The sequence below is a fragment of the Dipodomys merriami genome, unplaced genomic scaffold (genome assembly GCF_024711535.1).
Source record: "Dipodomys merriami isolate MVZ:Mamm:240054 unplaced genomic scaffold, mDipMer1.0.p SCAF_34, whole genome shotgun sequence".
Taxonomy (NCBI): Eukaryota; Metazoa; Chordata; class Mammalia; order Rodentia; family Heteromyidae; genus Dipodomys; species Dipodomys merriami.
Genome location: NW_027204937.1, coordinates 13879461 through 13892323, shown reverse-complemented (window position 1 = coordinate 13892323; position 12863 = coordinate 13879461). Strand labels below are relative to the sequence as shown.

The 12863-nt window shown below is 43.3% G+C and overlaps 1 protein-coding gene across 9 annotated transcripts in view; it reads right to left on the bottom strand.

The window, feature by feature from the left end:
- LOC138803420 (ERI1 exoribonuclease 3) overlaps positions 1-10368 on the bottom strand; it is a 134823-nt gene extending 124455 nt beyond the window's left edge. For 3 of the 9 annotated variants that reach the window (XM_069987393.1, XM_069987394.1, XM_069987400.1), the window contains exons 1-2: positions 9938-10304; positions 7978-8053 (exon numbers count right to left, since the gene is read on the bottom strand). In XM_069987393.1, coding sequence (XP_069843494.1) covers positions 7978-8053; positions 9938-10072 — 211 coding nt within the window. In that variant the 5' untranslated portion in view covers positions 10073-10304. The other 6 variants (XM_069987397.1, XM_069987395.1, XM_069987398.1 and 3 more) reach the window with 5 other exon arrangements.
- Positions 10369-12863: the final 2495 nt, after the last annotated feature.

The window sequence follows — 12863 nt, the reverse complement described above, 5'->3', positions numbered from 1 at the left end:
CACATGTGCCAAGACACACATTTAATGAGGGAAATAATATGCCTTTATAAAAAGACTCAATCTGTATTTACCTGAGAGACCAAAGAAGCACCAAATCACCAGATTAGTGGAACCACAGAGGAGTCGTTCTGGTGTCTTGGGTAAATAGACATTTTATAGCCTCCATTACTGGAGGGGGAAGGGCAGGCAGAAGGAGGGAGTCATCCTTCAACATACACATACACAGGCCAGAGGAGCCTCAGGAATGGGGCAAGAAGAGGAGTCCGTCAGGAAACATGTAGTCTACTCCTTCTCTATCTCTCCAGCCACAAAATCTTGAAGTCTCTGAGAGTGTATGTGTTCATATCATCCTTAATTCATGTCATTAAACCAGACTAGGAGGTAGGGGTACATTCCAGAGGAAAACATTCCAGCTGACTGGAAGCATTTGAACCAGAAGCTCTAGCTTTAGTTTCCTTAGTTTCCTAGGATGAGTCCCTGGTCTGACCTTTAGTACCACAGATGCTGAGGTCAAGAAGCAACAACAAAGAACACTATACCAGCTGTCTGGAACTCACTTTGTGTTAGGTGGCTAAAAATAGCCTGGATAATCTGATGAATGCATCTGTACTGCTAGAGCACTTTCTATGAAAACCACAGACTGTCAAAGGAGAAAGAAAACCCAAAAAATGGGCTGGGAAGGTAGCTCAGTGGTAGAGTGCTTGCCTTGCATGTATGAGGCCCTGGGTTCGATTCCTCAGCACCACATAAGCAAAAAGAAAAAAGCCGGAAGTGACGCTGTGGCTCAAGTGGTAGAGCGCTAGTCTTGAGCTGAAGAGCTGAGGGACAGCGCCCAGGCCCAGAGTTCAGGCCCCACGACCAGACCCAAAAAAAAAACAAAACCCAAAAAGTGTTCAGCTCAAGCCGGGCGCTGGTGACTCACGCCTGTAATCCTAGCTACATAGGAGGCTGAGATCTGAGGATCTCGGTTCAAAGCCAGCCCGGGCAGGAGAGACCGTCAGACTCCAATCTCCAATAAACCACCAGAAAACCAGAAGTGGCGCTGTAGCTCAAGTGGTAGAACGCTCGCCTTGAGCTGAAGAGCTGCAGGACAGCGCCCAGGCCCAGAGTTCAAGCCCCATGACCGACCAAAAAAAAAAAGAAAAGAAAAAAGAAAGTGTTCAGCTCTTTGGGGTTCTATTATCCTCTACCATGTTTGATGACCCACATTTCACACTTGACTGATTACCCCATCAGCCACAGGGCTAACCATGCCTATCAATTTCAATCGCCTAAATCACCCAAATTTGTTTTCATAGTATTTTACTTTATATTTTAAAAAGAAAACCAGGGCTGGGAATGGTTCAAGTCCTAGAGCAATGCCTGCATAGCAAGTAGGAAGTCCTAAGTTCAACAACTAGTACTGTTACCTCCCCTCAAAAAAAAAAAATGTCAGGCACTGGTGGCTCATACTTGTAATCTTAGCTACTCAGGAGGCTGAGACCTTAGGATTTTGGTTCAAAGCCAGCCAGGCAGAAAAGTCCATAAGACTCATCTCCAATAAATTACACTCAGAAAAGGTCGGAAGTGGTACTATAGCTCAAGTGGTAGAGCACTAGCCTGGGGCACAAAGAGGCTCAGAGACAGCACCAGGCTCTGAGTTCAAGCCCCAGGACTGCCCCCGCCCTCCAAAAAAAGGAAGGAAAAAAATTTGCCAAGTATTGCCCTAAGCTACATGGGAGGCTAAGATTAGAAGGATCATAGTTCCAGTCCATCCTAGTAAGAAAGGCCCACAAGACTATCTCAATGCATTATGACACACACTTGGTATTCTAGTTATGACCTAAAGCCTAAAATAGGTAGACTGCACTCCAGGTACACACCTGGGCAGGAAGCATGACCCTATCTAAAAAATAACCAGTGCAAAAAAGGCCTGGAGGCTGGGTGCTGGTGGCTCATGCCTGTAATCCTAACCACACAGAAGGCTGAGGAGATCTGAGATCACAGTCTGAAGACAGCCCAGGCAGAAAACTCTTATGATACTCTACTTACCTCCAATTAACCAGCAAAAAGCTAGATGTGAAAGTGAGATTTAAGTGCCAGCGTTATGGGTTTTTTTGTTATTGTTATTGCTGGTGGTGGTATTTTTGCTTTGGGATTTTCTTTAAGGGGTGGGACAAAGGGGGTACCCAGAAAGGGAGGGAGGGAGGAGTGAACAAATGCAGTCATGCTATTCAATATACACTATGTAGAAAATGAACTATGTGGGGCTGGGAAGTTGGCTCAGTGGTAGAGCGCTTGCCTTGCATGCCTGAGGCCCTGGGTTCGATTCCCAGCACCACATAAGCAAAAAGAAAAAAGCCAGAAGTGGCGCTGTGGCTCAAGTGGTAGAGCACTAGCCTTGAGCTGAAGAGTTGAGGGACAGCGCCCAGGCCCAGAGTTCAGGCCCCACGACCGGACCCAAAAAAAGAAAAGAAAATGAACTATGTAACTTAAGGGCAGGGATGGGAGGAAAAACTGGGGGAAAGTGAAAGAAGTGGTGACATTGTCCAAAAAAAGAAATGTACTCATTACCTGACTTATGAAATGGGAACCCCTCTGTATAACACCTTAATAAAAACAGTGAATTTAAAAAAAAAAAAGAGTGCCATCCTTTTGAGGGGGGAAAATGAGAGTATAAGGACCTGACTTCTAATCTCAGTACTGGAACAAAAAAAGGCCTAGAGGTGTGGTCCAGTAGCAAATCACCTGCTTAGCAAACATAAGGCCCCTACTTAGTTCAAACCCCAGTAAAGCCAAATACACTTGGAAAAAAAAAAAAAAAAACCCAGAGCACAAAAAAACAAGGAGTGCCTTGAATTAAAATGGCAGTACAGGGGCTAGGAAGGTGGCTCAGTGGTAGAGCGCTTGCCTTGCAGGTATGAGGCCCTGGATTCGATTCCTCAGCACCACTTAAGCAAAAAGAAAAAGCCGGAAGTGGCGCTGTGGCTCAAGTGGTAGAGCGCTAGCCTTGAGCTGAAGAGCTGAGGGACAGCGCTCAGGCCCAGAGTTCAGGCCCCACGACCGGACGCAAAAAAAAAAAAAAAAAAAAAAAAGGCAGTACAATTGGACGCTGGTAGCTCATGCCTGTAATTCTAGCTACTCAGGAAGCTAAGATATGAGGATCCTGGTTCAAAGCCAGCCCAGGAAAGAAGTCCCTGATACTTGTCCAATTAACCACCAGAAAAGTGGCACTGTGGCTCACAGTGGTAGGTCACTAGTCTTGAGCAAAAGAGCTTAGGAACTGTGCCCAGATACTGACTTCAAGCCCCACTACTGACCAAAATAATTAATAATAATAACAGTAATAAATGACAATACAAGAAACTCAACTCTCTTTTCCAAATACTATTCCAAAGGTCCAAATCTTCTCATCCTACAGAGTGTAAAACTGATAGAGGCAGATTCAGCTCTTGTTCAAGTTCCCAAATGTGACTTTAACAAATCTGGACCCTGCACTGTGGCTCAAGTGGTAGAGTACTAGCTAGCCTTGAGCTGAAGACCTGAGGGACAGCACCCAGGCCCAGAGTTTAACCCCCAGGACCAACAACAACAACCAAAAAAAGATAACAAATCTGGACCCTGGCAAATGCTACCACTTCCTTCAAATTCCAGTTTAAATCTCCCTTTCAGTAGCTTTTCTCTGGTAAAATAAAGTTAATTGCTTAAGTGTGACAATAACACAGTTCATTCTTTGGTGATACTGCGGACTTGAGGCCTTGAACTTGCTGGGCAGTGCTTTGCCACTTGAGCCACATCTTCAAGCTTTTTTTTTACACTGATTGTTTTTGAGGTAGGCTTTCAATTTTATGTCAGCAACATATGAGTTTTAAAGCCTGAGAAACACTGAGCTAGATTCTTAAAAGTCAAGGGCTGTGTTTTGTTCATTTTTGCACTCCCAGCACCTAACACAGAGCCAGACACCAAGTGTGAATAAAGATTTGCTGAATGAATTTATATGCCCAAAGTCATGATATCAACTGCTCTAGAGTTAAAACATGCCAGAACAGACAACAGCCCAAGCACCAAACAAAGCTTCTCTTCTTTCTTTCACCCAGTCCATTCAATTTTCTCACTGTGTGTGTGTGTGTGTGTGTGTGTGTGTGTGTGTGAGAGAGAGAGAGAGAGAGAGAGAGAGAGAGAGAGAGAGAGAGAGAGAGAGAGAGAGAGAATTGCCTTGATGCCGGAATACCATTAAAAGGATTAATTTAGGGACCAGTGTTTGGACTGTCACATCCAATCACTACCCACAGATCTACAGCTTCCCAAATCAGGCTCATGCAAAGAGGAATCAATTGCAAGGACACAGGGTCTGAACAGGCATACTAATGGCCTTCTGAGGTGCCAGCGGCCAGCTTTGACACTCCCATAAATTATCTGCCTTTTGATTTTACCTGTAGCTGTGGGGCACAAGGCATAATTTTGAACATATCAAAGCAATCCCTTGTAACCTAAGGCTCTCTAAGGAGAGTCCCCCAATGGAGGAAAGGCTAAAAACAACAACCCAAAGGGATTCTGTTTTCCAACAGGTTTGGTCAAAACAGTCATCAGTTAAAACCCAAAAGAACCCAAATGAATAAAATAAAATCCAAATCACACCCACTAGATCTGGACAAGGCATGCACCACACTGCAGATCTGCAATGACTATGCATCTCTCTCACTCAAAGGAAACAAAATCACAGCAATCAACTAACAATTTCATCTGGGGGCAAGTCTGTACTAGCTTTGTCAGTATTCACAGTGTGACCCCTTGAGTAACTCACTAATAACCAACCTTCTTGGGCCTCAGTTTTCTCACACTAGCAAGGAAACAAATACTGACTGCCTGAACAATTTCCCAGAGTGGTGATGAAAAGAAAAAACATTCAAGAGGCATTTTACAATGATGTGTGGCCACAAAGTTGGCAATGTTAATAAATGATCTCAGAAAGCCAGGGACTGGTAACATGTTGGTGGATTTCTACTGAGAAGCTGTTTACTCAATTTGTTTTACAGACAATATTGGAATTACTATCTATCCTGAGAAATAGAACTCTTGCTGAATATGAATTTTCCATTACAAAAAGCAGCACCTTGCCGTGGTTACAACTAAGCTAAAGACCAGTTCACCCAACTACTGTGCTTGTAATTCTAGCTACTCAGTGGCTGAGACCTGAGGATCACAGTTCAAAGCCAGGGGACAGGAAAGTCTATGAGACAATTCAAATTAACCACTAAAGCCAGAAGGGGAAGCTATGGCTCAAGTGGTGCAGCACTAGCCTTGAGATCTGACACACTCACTCACTCACTCACACACACACACACACACACACACACACACACACACACACACAAATCATCAAGACACTATGCTAAAAGCTTTACATACATTATTAAAGCCTTTAACTAATCCTATTAAGTCTCATATCATAGGAAAGGGAAGTCCAGAGACTGTTCAAAATCATAAAAACACTACTACCAGAAACCTATAAGCTTCGCTCATTCACTCCAAGTACACTGGGCACATAGGAGGAAGAAGGCAAAAGGAGAGTACACTCAATACTTTATTTAGTGCTGTGCCTCACACATACCATCTGCCTGAACTGGGAGGCATTTCCAAAGCTGAGCAATGGTCATCATCAGTTTGCTATAAGCAAGGAAATACTGAGTAGAATTACATAAGACAATTTCCTGGAAAGCTTAAGGAAAGTCCAAGAGGTTCAAAGCAAATGGCATTATACTAGGAGCTCTAAAATCAAAATTACTTTCAGGATTCCATTTATTCCATACTTCCTTCAATAAAAAAGAGTCCTCCAGCTGGGCACAAGTGGCTCATGCTTGTAAATCCTAGCTACTCAGGAGACTGAGATCTGAGAATTTAGGTTCAAAGCCAGTCTGGGCAGGAAAGTCTGTGAGACTCCAATTAATCTCCAATTAACTACCAGAGAACCAGAAGTGGCTCTGTGGCTCAAAGTGGTAGAGCACCAGCCTTGTGTGAAAAAGCTCAGGGACAGCACCCAGGCCCTAAGTTCAAGCCCCACAAACAAACAAACAAAAAAAAAAAAAAAAAGAAAAGAAAAGAAAAAAAAGTATTCTCCAAACCTTTTAATTCTACATTTTCTTTTCTTGTCGTTGTTTCCTAGTCTGTGAAAAGCAAGTTAATATTTAAAAAAAAAGTCCTTGACTAAGAAGTTAAAAGAACCAATAGAGAGAGGTATGTAAAATTCAATTACACTTAGTTTTTTGGCATTTGTTTTTTCTGGCAGTATTGGGGCTTGAACTCAGGACCTCTTCATGTTTGCAGGTGTTCTACCACATGAGCCCTTATACTTAGCCCTCAGCCCTTATACTTAGTTTTTAAGAATCAAATCGTGCTACGAAGGTAGAAATGTACACTATGCTACCCATGTAACTGCCACAGCCTTCTTACTGGTCTCTGCTTCCATAATTACCTGAATTCTTCAATCTAGACTTTATACTGGCATTAAAATAAAACTTTCTACAGCACAAATGTAATGTCAAATTTGTTGCTTATAACTTTTTTTTTTTTGGGGGGGGGTCCAGTCATGGGGCCTGAACTCTGGTCCTGGGCGCTGTCCCTCAGCTCATCAGCTCAAGGCTAGCGCTCTACCACTTGAGCCACAGCGCTACTTCTGGCTTTTTTCTTTTTGATTATGTGGTGCTGATGAATTGAACCCAGGGCTTCATGATGCAAGGCAAGCGTTCTACCACTGAGCCACCTTCCCAGCCCCTGTTTTTTTGTTTTAAGACAGTGTCTCACTATGTATCCCAGGGTAGCCTCAACTCCTGCCTCAATCCTCCTGTTTTATCCTCCCTAGTGCTGGGATTACAATCATGCAACACCTCACCCATCTACTTATAACCTTCAATTTGCTTCTTGCTGTTCTTAGGTATGATCTAGGGAATCAGCAAACTGTGGTCCATGGACCAAATCCACCTGTTTCTACAAGTTTTACTGGACTATAGCTGTGTTCATTCTGTTTCATACTATGACAACAAGTTGTGTAGAATAGTTGTGACACAGAACCACAGAGTTTAAATATTTACTATTTTTTCCTTTACAGAAAAACGCTTATCTTTTTTCTTTCTCTATTCACACAACCATACTCATCTTACTCAAGCTTACTCAAGATTACTCTGCTTACCTTTCCTATTTCATTCCTCATGCCTCTTCATTTCTCACCGTACTGTCCTGCCTTCACACACACACACACACACACACACCCTACTGAGGCACTTTTAATAATGATAAACTTTCTTAAATTCAACACACTTGGTCCCTTCTATTTTATCTAATTCTCAGCCAAGAGGTAACTTCCTCCAAGAAGTCATCCCAGAGTCCAGAAGTCCAGGGAAAACTTCTTACTCCCAAAGAACCTACTATTCCGTTGTTACAGCACTCTTGAGAATATCAAAACTGTCTCTTTTCTATCTCTTTGCTGTCAGAGACAATAGTTGTCTTGTTCACCACTACAATTCTAAAAACTAGCAAAGTTGCTTGGCACTTAATTATTAGGCAAACAGCCTCCAAGTCCCTGGACATCAATCCTCAGAGTTAACCTTCAACTTTCATCCTCATCTCTTACTCTAGGGTAACTTTCAATAGGTTTGAGAACATACTGCCTTATCAAAAGTGGCTATATGGAGATGGTATATATGGTATCTAGCTATCTAGCTATCTATCTGGAGTCCTATCCAGGACAAGGAGGACATAAAGCTAACAATATTCAGAGCCCATATATATGATATATATAGACATATATGATATAGAGATACCATAGACCATATATGTGATATATATATACCATATACATAGATAACATATGCCATCCATCCATCCATCCATCTATCTATAGAGACACAAAAACAAATGTAGTCTGTACCCACCCCCATCCCATACCCACCAACCCCAAATACTCAGAAAAGGCCAAATAGAACCATGCAACAGGATTCTCACCTCTCCTTACTTCGAAGATGCCAAGACTGGCAGCTGGGGATGCTGAAGGTTCTGCAAGAGCCGGAAAGCCCCAATGCTGTGGACAAACACACATCTCTGCAACAAGTCTACCTCAATACAAAGGATCAAATCCCCACTAAGAATCAAAATATACCTTAAACTACTAATCTCACTAACATCTACTAACCCTACAAAACTTTCAAAAGTTACTAATACTACATTTGGCTTCTGGATGATGAATTTCATATTCTCTGGTAGTACATTTAGAAAGATGGTCATGAAGTAGTGAATAATTTGAAGTCTTGTCCAGGACAAGGAGGATATAAAGCTAACAATATTCAGAGCCCAGGAACAAATGAACCAGAACTGAGGGAGGGGTTGGTTACTACAAATCCACATGTCACTGCAAATAGACACACAAAGCAGGAAATATTTTCAAGAAACTTCTAAGTCTGCCTCAAGTTCTAAAAACGTCAAAGTAACCAGTCTCAAATTAAAACATCAAGGGATACCTATTGTATTTATCACCTAATTAAGATCTTCAAAAGGACCCAAACTGCCCTTCGCACAAAGAAATAACTATGATCAATTGATCAATAATTTATATACACACACACACACACACACACATATGCCCCATACACATTTAAGACTTAACTCATATCCCCTGGGGAAAATGCCACTTACCAATTTGCTTTACCACAGAGAAAACACTTTTCAAAATGGAATGGAATAAAAGCACTTTTATTTGGAAATTTCAAGTTGGAGGGAGAGCTCTTAGCCAAGCTATATGACCTAGCAAGCTGATTATTTACAGGATCTTTGGGCAGGAATTGTTAATGAGCTTTTAATTTGGAGTGCTTAAGTTGCCAAAGTGCTCTGAGCTCCAATGAAGCACCACAGAATCCATAAAGGAAACCTTATCAATCACTTCCCGGCAGTTCCATTCCCTACCCCCACTCTCTACCTCCAGCCCAAAGGCAGCCAAGTGGGTTTCTAACCAAGATCACAGACTCACATTAGTCGAGTCACACTTGAAGTCCCTGTTTATAAATTGGCTTTTAAGTGGTAGGGGATTCAGGTATAATACACTTATGCTCCAAGAACGAGCACACTAAAACAAGGTATGCTGTGTATGATGAAGTTAGAATAAAGCAGCATTTGATGAAGCCAATTTCTGGCAGAAACTCTACAATCAAAAATCATTCAGCCAATCACAGCCTACTGTAGTCAAATAGAGTATAGTCTAGCCAATGGGATCCATGCTTTGCTGACACTACACTGGAAAACGGATGAAATACCTAAAAAGAGCAAATACCAAAGAAATGGCCAAAGAATTCTAGCCAAAGACAATGATGAGCACTATTCCAGCCCTAAAGCCAAACCTCCACATCCTCAACGAAGGGATCTGTATCCTCCATCTTCCAAGTTAACACAGAACAATCACAGTCAAGCCTCAACTCACATTCATTCATTTTTGTATTGTTTTAAGAAAACACCTGTTGCTGGACCACTTATAGTAAAGGCAAACAAAAAGCTTGCCAGGCTAGGCCTCTCTTTTACTCTTTCCACCATTACTACTACAACTTCATATTTACAGAGGGAAATTGCTAACCTTCTGTGCGTGTGTCCAGGATGAGGGAAAGGGGTCGTGGTCTATTATCTACTATCTCCTTGCCTCTGTTTCTAGTTTTGGCTAAACCTCTTAATCCCAGCTAACAAGTCAACCCCCTTAAACAACTCATTCAATCTTCTATTAAAGCACTGCCCCGCTACCCCCTTTCCTTCCCTTCTCCTACCCCCCCACCACCCCCCCACCTCGCTTCTCCAAAATGTTACTCAGATCATGCACCTAGGGTGAACCCAATACACCCCCAGGCTGCACACATCGCGCGCCACGACCCACATGCCGCATGCATTACACCAGGGCCCAAGCTAAGGGCCTCTCCGCATCACCCACCCCAGGGTGTTGCCCCCAACTCGGGCCCATCCAAGTCAAGGGAAGCGTAAGGGGAGGGGCAGGAGGCCAAGAGACCAGCCCTCCTTCCCAGGGCCGCCCCCGCCCCCCATCAGCTGCGGGAGAGGCTGTCGCCATGGCAACGCCCCCCTCCTTGGGGCCAGCGCGGCAGGCTTTCTCCAGGTGCAGGCCCCGACGTCTCCCTCGGCCTCAGCAGGCGCTCAGGGCAGTTGGCGGCGGCGGGTGCGGCCCGCGCCGAATGCGGCGCTGGCCAGGCAGGGGCAGGACCAGCTCTGCCCGCTCCCCACAGCCCGTTCCTGGCCGCCTCAACAGCAGCAGCCAGCACCACGAGTCCACAACACACCGACTCACCTCCGCGCACTCTGACCCCTACCGACGCAGTAGACGGGCGGGCGCCGTGGCCAACCGCTGAGTCCGCCGCCTCCCCTTTGACCAATGAGCTGTTGTGAGGCGGGGCTTCTTCTCCTCAAGAGCTTGTTTTCCCGTTCGCATGCGCGCTAAGGTGTGCCAAGATGGTGGCTGCCGGCTACTGGCTTTATGGGACTTGTAGTTTTGTGGGTTCACGTACTCAGAAGACAAGGGGAGGTCACTTCTGTTCAGGGAAAGGGATTAAAATCAAACACCAAAAACTCGAAGATTCCTTCAGGTCTACAGCAATTCAAGTATCCCTATCTCCTTTTCCTCACATATATACATTAAGGTGAGTATAAACTCATAAAGTAACATTGTGTTTAGGTGACACTTCCTTATGGTTCATTCATTCAAGTAATCACTATCATCTACTCTGATGAAGGCCTGGAGGAGAACTAGGAGGAAGGGAGGCGAATTAGGGTAAGAAAATTAAATGCTCAGATATCTGAAGGACCTTTCTAAGAAAGAGGCTACTGACTTATGTCCCTACATAGGAAACTTCAAGGTTGAAAGGATTTCTGGTCACAAGCTTCCAGTTTCTCCTGCCAGCTGGAGAGAACCCTTATCAAAACCAAAGATGTGTTTCTACATCTTGGTTACACTGCTCTAGGAAGCATGGATAACAAGTTATATGACCTGGGAAACCTCCATCTTAACCAAGCCAGTGATGACTTTGACAGCCTCTCAGTTGATCAGGACACATTTTACAGGCCAGTTTGAACAAGCACCTTTGCCTGTCACCTTCATATTTTCAGTTAAGACAATTGATACCATTTTGGGTCCCTCCACCTCTAAAATCTTAACATAATGGTTTCTGCCTGCGCTGGAAATGCCTGATAATCCCCATATCAGAAAATGCCTTTCTTAATCTCATTCGAATAAGGGGTTAGGCAATTCCACTGTGCACCTACAGAATTGATCAAAGTGTTTTATAATTATCTATGTCCTTATCTTCTCTCCCCCCCAGGAATTTAAGCTCCTTTAGGTTAAGTATTATTTCCATATTGTTCTTGTTGTATATCAGTGATACTCAGTACATGTTAGTTATAAAAACAATCATACTATGAATGTTTGTGAACAAGGGAAGGAATAAATAGCAGCTATGACAGATATCACTCGTGTCAAAGTCAGGAAAGTGGAAGCACATCTATCTGCCTATCCCCATTTCTCAGGTCTTCCTCCTCTTGTTGTTACCTAGACATTAGACTCAGTTATTCAGTCAATATTTTTTAAATTTTTTTGCTGGTCCTGGGGCTTGAACTCAAGATTTTGATGCTATCTCTGAGCCTCTTTGTGCCAAAGCTAGCACTCTGCCACTTGAGCCACAACACCACTTCTGGATTTTTATGAGTAGTTTATTGGAGATAAGAGTCTCACAAACTTTATTGCCTGGGCTGGCTTTGAACTTCAAACTTCAAATCTCAGTTTCCCAAGTAGCTAGGATTACAGGTGTGAGCCACCAGCACCCAGCTCAGTCAATATGTATTTATAGTGTCTCTGCTACATATTAGGCATCGTTTGTTGCTGAATAAGACACACAAAACCTTTATCCTCAAGGAATTTATACTTTATAAAATTTGTAGGTAAATATTTGCAAACAATATACGTATATACCATGGGAGGAAGAACAAACAAGTAAATATAAAAATAAAATAATTCAAATAAGAGGCCATGAGTTGGCCTCACTTATCTCTGGCTTTGTTGTATCTTAAGTTCTAGCCTAAGAACAGGGCGCTGACAACATTCTTAGCTACAAGAAAGGAGTAAATTTGCCTGTCTGGATCGGAGGTCTTGTGAAGGCCCAGCCTAAACATTTTCCATGTAGCCTTTCCATGGATCCCTTGATTTCTTTCCAGAATATGCTCTTTCCTTTTTGGTGCTATAGAACTCAACCATACAGATTCCAGAACCTCATCAGGATGTAAGCTCTTTTGGGACAAAAACCAGACACATCACTCAAACAATAGAACAGTTTGAGAGCTCAGTATATACTTGGTGCCTTGCCCTGCGTCTAAGCCAGCATTTGACTCCCTAAAAACCTTGTATTTGTTTTGTGCTATTAGGCTTCCTAGAAAACAGAGCCTGAGGCAAGGCTTATATTCTTAGATTTAATTGGAAAGAACAGGCATAGGTATTAAGAGTAAAGGGAAAAGAAAAGTAAGTCAAGGAAGGAGGGAATCAAAGGACAAGGCAGCATATCACCAAGTTGTCTAGACCTTCAAAGAAAACATTTTGATGGCATTTATTTTTGGATTAGTCATTGCTAGTATATAGAACTATATCTTTGTGGGCTGGGAAGGTGGCTCAGTGGTAGAGCGCTTGCCTTGCATGCATGAGGCCCTGGGTTCGATTCCTCAGCACCACATAAGCAAAAAGAAAAAAGCTGGAAGTGGCACTGTGGCTCATAGTGGTAGAGCACTAGCCTTGAGCTAAAGAGCTGGGGGACAGCGCCCAGGCCCAGAGTTCAGGACCCACGACCCCCCCCCCCCCAAAATAG